This window comes from Eleutherodactylus coqui, chromosome 5 (assembly GCF_035609145.1).
Source record: "Eleutherodactylus coqui strain aEleCoq1 chromosome 5, aEleCoq1.hap1, whole genome shotgun sequence".
Classification (NCBI taxonomy): Eukaryota; Metazoa; Chordata; class Amphibia; order Anura; family Eleutherodactylidae; genus Eleutherodactylus; species Eleutherodactylus coqui.
The window spans coordinates 18587321-18599494 of NC_089841.1; the positions used below are offsets into that span (position 1 = coordinate 18587321).

General features: G+C 42.7%; 2 protein-coding genes across 3 annotated transcripts in view; both read right to left on the minus strand.

Annotated features, from left to right (window-relative positions):
- LOC136628997 (oocyte zinc finger protein XlCOF6-like) overlaps positions 1-1841 on the minus strand; it is a 169789-nt gene extending 167948 nt beyond the window's left edge. Inside the window, exon 1 of the mRNA XM_066605096.1 lies at positions 1765-1841. Coding sequence (XP_066461193.1) covers positions 1765-1787 — 23 coding nt within the window. The 5' untranslated portion in view covers positions 1788-1841. The remainder of the gene's footprint in view (positions 1-1764) is intronic.
- Positions 1842-3506: 1665 nt separating this feature from the next.
- LOC136628994 (oocyte zinc finger protein XlCOF7.1-like) overlaps positions 3507-12174 on the minus strand; it is a 28325-nt gene continuing 19657 nt past the window's right edge. The window contains exons 6-7 of one of the 2 annotated variants that reach the window (XM_066605091.1): positions 11349-11439; positions 3507-5580 (exon numbers count right to left, since the gene is read on the minus strand). In XM_066605091.1, the coding sequence (XP_066461188.1) occupies positions 3959-5580; positions 11349-11439 (1713 nt within the window). In that variant the 3' untranslated portion in view covers positions 3507-3958. Of the gene's footprint in view, positions 5581-11348; positions 11452-12174 lie in introns of both variants that reach the window. The other variant, XM_066605090.1, reaches the window with a different exon arrangement.

Below are 12174 nucleotides of genomic sequence, written 5' to 3' on the forward strand. Positions count from 1 at the left end.
TCTCTTTCTCTCCCTCTCCTTGCTCTCCATTCTGCTTCTCTCTTCACCTCTCTCCATGCCGCTTCTCTCTTCACCTCTCCATGCCACTTCTCTCTCTCCCTCTGCGGCTGCTTCTCTCGCCCCTCTTTTCCATGCAGCTTCTCTCTTCCCTCTTTTCCATGCTTCTCCCCTCTTCTCCATGCAGATTCTCTCTCCCTTCTTCTCCATGCTTCTCCTTTCTCCCCTCTTTTCCATGCTTCTCCTTTCTCCCCTTTTCCATGCTTCTCCTTTCTCCCCTTTTCCATGATTCTCCTTTCTCCCCTTTTCCATGATTCTCCTTTATCCCCTCTTTTCCATGCTTCTCCTTTCTCCCCTCTTTTCTATGCTTCTCCTTTCTCCCCTCTTTTCCATACTTCTCCTTTCTCTCCTCTTTTCCATGCTTCTCCTTTCCCCCTCTTTTCCATGCTGCTCCTCTCTCCCCTCTTTTTCATGCTGCTCCTCTCTAGTTCCCCCTCTCCATGATGCTTCCCGCACACACCCCTCTCCATGACGCTCCCTTCTCCCCTCCCGCTCTCCATGATGCTTATCTCTTGACCCCCTCTCTATGAAGCTTATCCATTGACCCCCTCATTCATGATGCTTCTCTCGATCCCCCCTCCCTCCATGATGCTTTTCTCGACCCCCCTCCCTCCATGACACTTCTCTCTCGCCCCCCTCCATGACGCTTTTCTCTTGACTCTTCCTCTCCATGATGCTTTCCTCTCAACCCTCCCTAACATACTTTTCTCTCAACCCCCCCCCCCCCTCTGCATGACGCTCCCCCCCCCCCCTCCATGACTCTTCTCTCTCGATCCCGTTCTCCATAATGACCCCCCTCTCCATCGGGGTAGCAGGGTTAGGAGGTGAGGAGCTGAAAGAAGTTCCCTTTGCTATGCAACTTTCACTGCCATCCTCACGGCCTGCCATTCCCACCACTTCCTGCTGCTGTGCACCCAACGCCATCCTTCTTGTGGCCTGTGCTTCCTCTATGATTCTCCTCTTCATCTGCTTTTCTATGTGTGACAGCCATCCAGGAGAAAAAAAAGGCACAGGGAGACGATCCCGCCTCCACTCCTCTCACAGCACTCAGCGCCACCGAACCTGTGGCCCTTGCTGCCGCTTCTTCTCCCGACTCCTGCGGCAGACCCAGGTATGTCACGCTGTCAGGGGACAGGGGCAAAGAGAAGTTCTTGTGTCAGGGTTTCAGTGCACTGCTTTGCACACATAATCAGTACTCTGTAGTGAGGAGAACAATGGAATCTGCCAGCAGATGTTTGCTTAGCTGAGCAAACAACTCCTGGAGGAAAAAAATGATGATTAAATGCTTTACCACTTTATGTAAATACATCGCATATCTTTTAATCCTAAAGCCCTTTGAAATTTATCTGGAATCAAGGAAAACACATTTATGAGTGACACACATGGGCGATGAGATTCTCAAGCCAGGACTGAAGCAAGTTTGTGTGTACTACAGGAACCCTATCAAAACTTCATGGTGGCTCAATTCAGTCTTATGATTAGGACTGAGTAGAAGACTGCTAAAATCTGAACCTCCATTATTCTCTATGACGTCTGGAACACTAATATATATATATAAGTATATATTTTATATATGCACACATGCACTTAATTTGACAATATCTTAGCTGTATCTTTGGCGTTGGCATTTTATTTATTTTTTCTATAAGCCACACTTCTAGTTGAGAAGAGATCTATGCAAACCAATATAAACTCCAAAACACCTACCTCTGGTAGCTGTATGCAGTCATTTGCAGTCACTGAAGTGGATAGTCTGGCTCGCAACGAGGAGATATGTTGACCAGTTGGTCTGGATTGTAATCAGGCACATACCATGCAGCCCAGTACAAACTGGGTCACAGCAGTGTTGAACCCTAGGGAAAATTAAACAGAAGACACAATACCACACAATACCTCCTTAGATTGAAGGGTTAGCTCATGGCTCAGGTGTGATATCATGGAGTAGAGCGTGCGGGGATGCACGTGAGAGGATTCTTCCTTCTGACCTCATCAGTGTGTGATTCATTCTTCTTTCTTCTACCAGTCTCCTAATCTCCCTCAGAGACCTGTTTCTGCAGCACAGAGATATCCACACCCATTCCGGATGTAACCAAGTTAGCATCCGTACTTAGTTAAGGAGAGTCCGGCTACTGCGTCTACTCTCCGGTTCTTTAGAGCCTCAGGAGTTACATCCTTGGTGTGAGCTTGGTGGACCTTGATGATAACTACCTGTGTGGGAAGATCTAAAGCCTTGTACAACAAAGACACTGCTTTTGCGTTCTGGATTGGTTTACCCGATGATTCAACAAAAATTTCCACTGCGCCACACGGATGTAAAATCGAATGCGCTTCCAAAAGTGTACCTCATCATTTCCAACCTCCTCATATCAGTCCCAAGAAAGGAGTTTTTTTTTTCCTTCCCGATTACCAATATTGGTTATCAAAACATAACCTATTCTGCTTGTCCATTTCCATGATATTTGGAAACAATCTTTAAAAACACAAAACCTGCATTAACAACTGCATTAGGTTTATTTTTAACATGCTCAGACTTTGTTCTGTGAGATCTAAATATTTAAAATACAGAGTATTTTCAGGCTGCTCAGTGGTTTCTGTTCCCATTTCTCCCCCCTCTGAATCCACATGAAAATAATATAGCGGGATTCAATGTAGTTACTTTTATGGCGCCGACATGTTTTATTGCCTCCAATCTAGCTGCAACTCTCTATGACCAATCAGTTAAATACCGTTCGCCCATGTGATACTAATCCAGAGTCCACTCCGGGCCCAAAGTTCAGGGAAATCACCAGCCCTTTAGGCCTTCAAGTAGTAGAGTCCAAACTGTTCCAGCATCACATGGAGGCCAATTCTAATGACGACAATGTCCTCCACCCATTTCTAAAAGATTAAGGGGCCACTCAAAGGAAAGAGGCAGTTGAGCCGAAGCTGCAGATGGTTGTCTTCATCCTGTAATTGTTACTGAAAATTGTTGTATGCCCATCTGGAAGGGTCAACATTACCCCAGGTCCTTCTCTTAGAACATTTTGTCCATAGTAAAGGCTTACAATGAAGATACAATGCCATACATTCTCATTCCACAGTAGCTTAAAAACCTGAGTACCAAACCCCGTGGACACAAGGGACCCAATGTTGGTCTGTTATCAACAGAAATGTTCCAACCTATTAGCGAATATCGCTTACCGCTCCCCACTGCTATGTTCTCCAAATTTCTAGGCAGCATTGACCACAGAGTTGCACAAAAGCTGCAGTGAAGATTGACACTTATCTATGCAAAGGCTGATAATTCCAAGGTTGCAGATGAATTTCTGCAAAATAAAAGCTAGCAGGGATACCCGGCGTTGCCTGGAATTAAAACTTCAACTAAAGACACATTAATATGGATTGAGATTTAAACAAAATCTGTATTGTTCATAGCAACCAATCACAGTGCAGCTTTTATTTTACTTCGGCAGTATAACAAAAAAATACAAATTCCACAAGAACGAAGTTGCGGGTGATAAGCTAGTTAGCTATAAAACAGTAACCAATGATCCAGTAGTTTTTGGCCTGGAGAGTGTTAGTTATGGAGTGTATTTCTAATGACTGTTTAAGAGCCTTGAAGTGTTGAAGGGGTTATGTTAGATGTTGAGAGATGGTTGACAGCCCCAGGTATAATCCACCCGGTTTATTTTTTTTAAATTCGATCCTTGGTGACCAGATGTTCAGGCATTTAGTTCAAGTACCGTTCTACCAGCTCATGAGTTCCTCGGAGCGCAATATTTGATGTATTTTGTTTTCCCACTGGCCTAGAGAGGGGGGGACTCATTGTTTCACCACAGTAAGGGGAGGAGTAATTTGACTGCAGTTATTCTTTATTTTTTGTGCAGTTGGACAAAACAGGTTTAGAAAAACGGCTTCTCTCCTATGAAGAGAAGCCACACTGAACAGGAAAATCTCTTCCGTGAATTCTCTGATGTTTCACAAGAGATGATTTCGCTCCAAAACATTTCCCACATTCTGAACAAGAAAACAGTTTTTCCCCTGTGTGAATTCTCTGATGTTTCACAAGAGATGATTTCTCTGCAAAACATTTCCCACATTCTGAACATGAATATGGCTTCTCTCCTGTGTGAATTCTCCGATGTTTAACCAGCACTGATTTCCCTGTAAACCATTTCCCACATTCTGGACAAGAAAATGGCTTCTCTCCTGTGTGACTTCTCTGATGTGTAACAAGGTCGCATTTCACTACAAAACATTTCCCACATTCTGAACAAGAAAACGGTTTCTCTCCTGTGTGACTTCTCTGATGTGTAATAAGTTCTGTTTTCGCTACAAAACATTTCAAACATTCTGAACAAGAAAACGGCTTCTCTCCTGTGTGACGTCTCTGGTGTATAACAAGGTTTGATTTTGCTGCAAAACATTTCAAACATTCTGAACAAGAAAATGGCTTCTCTCCTGTGTGAGTTCTCTGATGTCTAACAAGGTCTGATTTATCCTTGAAACATGTCCCACATTCTGAACAAGAAAATGGCTTCTCTCCTGTGTGCCTTTCTTGATGTTTAACAAGGACTGCTTTCACAGCAAAACATTTTCCACAGTCTGAACAAACAAATGGCTTCTCACCTGTGTGACTTCTCTGATGTGTAACAAGGACTGATTTCACAGCAAAACATTTCCCACATTCTGAACAAGAAAATGGCTTCTCTCTTGTGTGACTTCTCTGATGATGTGTAATAAGGGATGATTTCCGTGTAAAACATTTCCCACATTCTGAACAAGAAAACGGCTTCTCTCTTGTGTGAATTCTCTGATGCTGAATTAGATTTGATTTTCCTGCAAAACATTTCCCACATTCTGAACAAGAAAATGGCTTCTCTCCTGTGTGCCTTTCTTGATGTTTAACAAGGACTGATTTCACAGCAAAACATTTTCCACAGTCTGAACAAACAAATGGCTTCCCACCTGTGTGACTTCTCTGATGTGTAACAAGTACTGTTTTCACAGCAAAACATTTCCCACATTCTGAACAAGAGAATGGCTTCTCTCTTGTGTGACTTCCCTGATGATGTGTAATAAGGGATGATTTCCGTGTAAAACATTTCCCACATTCTGAACAAGAAAACGGCTTCTCTCTTGTGTGAGTTCTCTGATGTGTAATAAGGGCTGATTTCCTTGTAAAACATTTCCCACATTCTAAACATACAAACTGCTTCTCTCCTGTGTGAATTCTCTGATGCTGAATTAGATTTGATTTTCCTGCAAAACATTTCCCACATTCTGAACATGAATATGGCTTCTCCCTTGTGTGAGCTCCTTGATGTTCTCCCCTTCTGTAACATTTCTCCTGCTTATCAATCTGTGATGAATCAGAAGATGGGACCTGTATTAGAGGGTCAGATGATGGATCTTTGCTGTGAAGGGCTGAGGAAATATCTGGGATAATGGCAGGTTTTTCATATGTATCTTGTATGATACCACAATCTTCTGCTTTACAATCTGCAGATATCAGACAAGTCTCTGAGCTCCTGGTACTGTCATCTGTCAAGAACAACAGAAATTATTCCTTAATACTATAAACCTTAAAAATTATACAGATTTTTTAACAACATTTATATAGAAATAACAAGTGTTGTAGCAAAATGTAATCATCATCTAAGGGTGCTTATACACAAGCTGAAAGCCGTTTGAGTAATCACTCAAAAGAGCCATTACAGATGACGGTCCATGTAAGCATGGGTCCTAACAGAGCAAGTGAGTCAGAATCGCTCGCTCATCAAAATCACTTGGTTTGTATCTCACTTAAAGAATAAGCAATTATCAGTACAGAAAACATCACCAAAAACTACAGCTGTGAATCGGGACTTACAAGTAATTAATTCTGGTTTCCATCAATAATATAGGGGGTTCTGGGGGATCTGAGAAGGGTCATGAAAAGTAACTTGTAACAGAGTCCTCCACAATCCCCGGGTTTCGGTCCCCGGTAGACCTTCGAGCCCAAGCTACAGGAATAGTATATTCCATACAGATGGAGTTCGGCCATTTCTGCACCAACATTAGTTTCTGTTTTTCCATAAAGAACTCATATAAAATCTCCCATGAAGCCGGATGTCAGTAACACACGGTGTGCAGCAAATACAGAACTGCTCATCTATAAGACAGCTTGGTACATACAATAACCGTTTTCACTAGAGCAGAAGTAGTCTACAAACTAATATACCCTTCACAGATTAGACTAACTAAAATGAACATTTATTAGAAAATGTTAAAACACATATAAAGGTTACCAAGGCAAACACCTGGACACAAATAACAAAAGTTAGAATCAATACGTATAGATACTGGCTAAATAACAACTACTTTGTTGATTAGTTGGAAAGATCCATCTATATTTCAGTATTGATTATTAATCCTACAAGAAAACTGAACACTTTCCATGTACTAGATGTCCCTCCGATACAGAGTGTTATAGATTCTAGTAGGGGTAAAAATAATCCCTTAGGACGATATGATGAAATAACTCTCAACCAAAACTTTATAAAGGTATAGTAGATCAGAATGGTGCAATGCGTTTCTCTGGAGCCCACAGATTGTCAGGGAACCCCATAAACCTCAAGAATGATTATATGGGAACTGATATAGATGGCAAGTCCGTTTGTCAGATGGAAGGACAAACCGAACCACCCCCCAAAAATCCCATCATCTCAGGATATATAAATCCCACAGAAACATGGAAAACTGGGTAGGAGCTACAACTCCCACCAGTAATATCCACTGTAATATCCCAGTGATATGCTGGAGTCTCACCAGGATTTGCAGCCTTCCCCTAAAGAAAATAAGGGATACCAGGATACCAGGCTGCATGGATGGTAAAGTATTTCACCTCAGTACAACTAGCACCTACTTGTCAGCTTCACACCTATAGAACCTGCTAACCTCCCACTCCCCGCAAATTATTAGTGAGTTAGGATGGTTTGTTTAGAGAAAGCCGACACCAGTGGTGACTACCTCAACCTGACTAGCTACATAGTAGCAGCAGGAGGCTGATAGCCTCTTAACTAGGAACTATCTCAATGTCAAAAATAACTAAAATAGAAAATAAATGAGGCAAAAGCCAGCCGTCCTGATGGTGGACTGCTTGTATCACATGACCAGCAGTTCACCATCAGGACAGCTGGCTTTTGCAGCCCTTTTTTTCTTTGGAAATGGATCCCAGAAATAGTGATAGGAGGACAGTTTCCGGAGTTAAGGCAACAGAGGAGTTGCACACTACATTGTAGAGAGACATAATATCTCACCATAGGCTGGCTACTGAATGACATTCCCATCATAGATGGATCATGTTGCTCACCTCAGAGAAGCATCTCCAACATAAGGGAGAGTGATGGCTATACATTTTATGTAGTTTCTGTTGGATTCTATAACATTGGGTTTAGGGTCTTATATTTAAGGTCCTGCAATCTACAGGATACCACTATCTTGTGCGATAAGAGAAAGGCCTTATGCCAGAGCTCCACATACCTAGTTCTCTCTCCCATGCAACCAGAAAGCTTTGCTTAGAGTCCCCCATCTCTAGACTCAGCAGTGCCCTGTAGATCACAGAAAGATTGTGTCTGGGGGTCTGCGGAAACACACAAAGCCTCAAATGGGGTAAGGAATTTAGTGAGGGTCCCCTAGGTGTAATGGAGTCCACAAAACTTCTTAACTGAAAGTATTATAACCAGGCCCCATCGGGAGTCATAGATTTTCTAAAGTCATCCCTAAAGGGTTTCAATCTTGCTTATGAGTAAACGTCTTGTAGACTGGGAGTAGAGAGACGAGGAAGAGATAGCAGAGGAGCTCTGCAGTGTGACCTTAAATTGAGAATTACCTACCAAGGTGGTGAGCGGGCCTGGGGAGGTAACTCGTTTAAATTAATCAGGGAATCTCACCTAGATTTGCAGTATCTGCTCAATGAGTGTCGAGTGTACCCCTATATTGTCATGATACCTCCTTGGGATTCAGAATACTCCCTGTAACCAGTTTGGTTCCTGGTCATCTTCTGTTTCTACCCAAATTTTGTTAAGGTGATGGTGTAGGAGGTTGAGTATGCAGTTACTCATACAAGCTCTATAGTATAAGGACAGAATCAGGTAGACCTACTCCACCCAAAGTGGAGGCGCTTTTTAGGCTACAATTGCTCCAAAAAGTGATTCTGTCACCAGGTTCATGAAGTTAGGCTCGCACATTAGGATGTCATGTTTTAATCTTGGTCTACGTCCCCTCCAGACAAATCTAGAGATCAGATGACAGATGATCATTAAACAGGAACTGTTTAATTTCACAGGTAGGGTCTGGCATAGAGCTAGAAACCTAGGCAAGATATCCATCTTAAAGGGGTTGTCCCGCGGCAGCAAGTGGGTCTATACACTTCTGTATGGCCATATTAATGCACTTTGTAATGTACATTGTGCATTAATTATGAGCCATACAGAAGTTATAAGAAGTTTTTCACTCACCTGTTCCGTTGCTAGCGTCCTCGTTTCCATGGAGCCAACTAATTTTCGGCGTCTAATGGCTAAATTAGCCGCGCTTGCGCAGTCCGGTCGTCTTCTTTTCTCAATGGGGCTCCGTGTAGCTCCGCCCTGTCACGTGCCGATTCCAGCCAATCAGGAGGCTGGAATCGGCAATGGACCGCACAGAAGCCCTGCGGTCCACCGAGAAAGAAGATCCCGGCGGCCATCTTCAGCCGGTAAGTAAGAAGTCACCGGAGCGCGGGGATTCAGGTAAGCGCTGTACGGATTTTTCTTTAGGTCCCTGCATCGGGGTTGTCTCGCGCCGAACGGGGGGGGGGGGGGGGGTTGAAAAAAAAAAACCCGTTTCGGCACGGGACAACCCCTTTAATGACGTTAACTCTGCTGAACCATGATAGATATAGTGGGCTCCATCTCTCCAGATCCCTCTCCATGTCTGACAGGAATGGCTTAAAGTTTAGGGAGAAAACCTGGGAGGGGTCTGCTGGCAAGTGCAAATATCTGATGGAGGTATAATTCCATCTAGGGGGGGAGCTTCCTTTCCAGGAATGACACCTCGCTCTGCACCAAACTAATATTCAGGATCTCTGATTTTACAAGATTTACTTTGAAATTACTAACCCTCCCGAATTCCTGAAATTCTTGTTGTAGCGCTGGGAGTCCCACCCTCGGGCGTGACAGATATCTTTTTGCTATATTTATAATAAGAGATTCTAGATAATAAAACAAAAAACACATTTGATAGTCTGACATATCAAAATAATGCGTTATTTACGCCATAAGGGGAATGTTGTCAGAAAAAAAAAATGAATGCCAAAATTGTGTTGTTTTTTTTGGTTACCCTCCAAGTAAAAATATAACAAAAAGCGTATGTACTCCAAAATGATACCCACGGAAACTACAGGACATCCTGCCAAAAATGAGTCTTCACACAGCCGTGTCGATGGAAAAAAAAGTTATCGCTGTCGGAAGATGGCAGCAGAAAAAAAACTTTAAAAAAACTTAAATCCCTTTGGAAAAAATTAATAAAAGTAATACAGCAAAAAAACAAAACTATATAAAATGTAGTATTGTAGTAATCGTGCTTACCCATAGAATAATGTTATCGGGTCATTTTTGTTGCAGTTTGTACGCCGTAGAAACAAGATGCACCCAAAGAGGGCGGAATTTTTATTTTTTTTCATTTCACTCCACTTATAATGTACTGAAAAACTTAAACTTTAAAAGTTTTATGGTACATTAAATTGTACCAGTGAAAAACACAAACACAAGCCATCAAACGGCTATGTTGGTGGATAAATAAGAGTTCTGTTTTTTTAAAGGGGGGGGGGGAAGAAAATGGGAAAAAGGGCCGCGTCCTTAAGGGGGTTCCCCATTTATCCTGCCCTGATGGCCGTCCGGCCGTTAGACTCTTCCTGATTCTGAACAAACTCTTTGGAGCCCTTAGAGAACACATCTGTAAGCCGTTACTTTATCTCCAACCCCCTTATAATCGGCTCAGACGTTATATTAGGATTAACCTCTCGGAATCTGTTTCCCAATTGTGCCCATTTATGGCAACTGGAAGAGTATTACGGTGAGATCACACACTGCGGAATTGTATAATCTACAGTACAGTGTAAGGGAGTGGGATTCTAAGAAACCGCATTCACGCCCAACTGAGAGATAAGATATGACACCTGAAATATGATTTATCTGGTCGGCCATATTCAGATGGCTGAGTGCGAGTTGTACCTGAGAACTCGCATTGGACATCACATGGACACATACGGACTGTGTGCTGCCCCATGCTGGCCGGCAGTAGACATTGCATGTCCGATTCTGGTCCATGAATCAAACCAGAATAAGATGTACTGTGAGTTTATGTGAACCACGTAAAAAACATGTCCATGTAAATAGTTTAGCTGGCTATAAAGGATCTAAGTGCGGCCTATGAAATACATGGACAGATGTCAGATGGGAAATAGTGTCTGTCTGAATGGGATCTTCATGGTGATCAGCACCTCGGTGTCTTCCTCCCAAGTCTCTGGTGAGCGACATCCCTGACACTCCAGCACTAGACTTCCATCCTCTCTTCTTTGGGTCTAGGTCTCCACATTATGATTATTTTTTCTAAGTCCATGCCACTATGCTTTGGATGCTGTTATCGGGGTCTTTGTCTCCATCTTCGGTATTGTGTTAGTACACAGTAACATGATATAAGTCTAATAGGAATTAATGGTTCCGCAAATCCCTTTTACACGGCCTGACTGCCAGATCATGAAAAAGGGGATGCTCAATTATCAGCTGATCGATGATTTTCAGCTTTACATCTCTCCATATTACCGAGGAGATGACCAGCCGGCTTATGTGCATCAGCAGTCAGACTAAAGATCATTCGTTCCCATAGCAGTGATTCTTGCCCCGTGTAAACCAAAAAGTAATCCAGCAACGATTGACTTGCCTACTGATCAGCGCTGGTTCCATCAGATTAAGAGTTGGTCAGTGTAAAATGATCCTCAGCCCCAGAACTGGAAAACCATTTCTTTCTGCTCATCAGTGCACACATCATATAATGAATAGTAGTTCCCGCTCACATAGATGTGTTTCATGTCCGTGCCGTAAATGCCCATCCTGTGTTATCTCCTATAACGGTATCACAGGTCCGCCATATATAGTTTGTACGCCGGCTGAATGGGGGAATATACAGCGGAAACTGACAGATCCCAGAGCTTATAAATCTACATAACTATCAGCAGCCGCTGACCGAGGAGAATCTGTGACTCCTCTCTGCTGTATTTAGTGGTTACTACTCACCTGGGTGGTTACCTGTAGGAATCTCCTCTTTACCCCGCTGATCGCCCCTCACATTTGTCTCTGTAGTATTAATATTGGTCAGATCTTCATCCTGATACAAAAGCTGTGAGACAAATACTGTAAAAGTCAGCAGATGGTTGGAGAAGTCATGTGGAAGGTTTTACATGACCAGAAAAGATCATTAATCATCATGAGAACCAAAAATAACCTCATAACAGAAATTGCTCCAAAAAGGGATTCTGTCACCGGTTCATGAAGTTAGTCTTGGAGCAGAGCTCTGAGTCACAGAGGGGGGCCATGCCAGCTTTTCCCCACCCCCCCCTTTCCCCTTTTGTGTACAGGTAGATAGCCATTACTCTGCATGCTACTGGGGGGAGAGGCTATCAGGCCCACCTCCTATAGTCCAATAGAAGGGACAGGAGGTAGGGGCAGGAGTGCACTAATACTAGTGTTAGGACCCATCTGAAAGCTTGGTCATCTGGACATTGGTGTATGGGCCATTATACTGTGATCACATTCTATACCAAGTACCTTACATTGCTTAATGTGGTTAGTGTATACATAGTTATGTATTTTGCTGATGAAAAATGTATATTGAGTGCGGTTGCCACTTTTTGGTTTTTGCTTGAACAGTAGGTTTCTGCAGCCATGGTTTTACATGAACCTATTGATAGGGGTCAATCATATTTTTAATAACCTAACATAAGAAAGATAAGGAAACAGTGTAATAAATGTGACATTAGTTATTTGGTTATATAATGTTATGTAATATGGAAATGAAAAATATGTAAAACATTCCGGAGGTTGCTAATAGAATTTGGATATA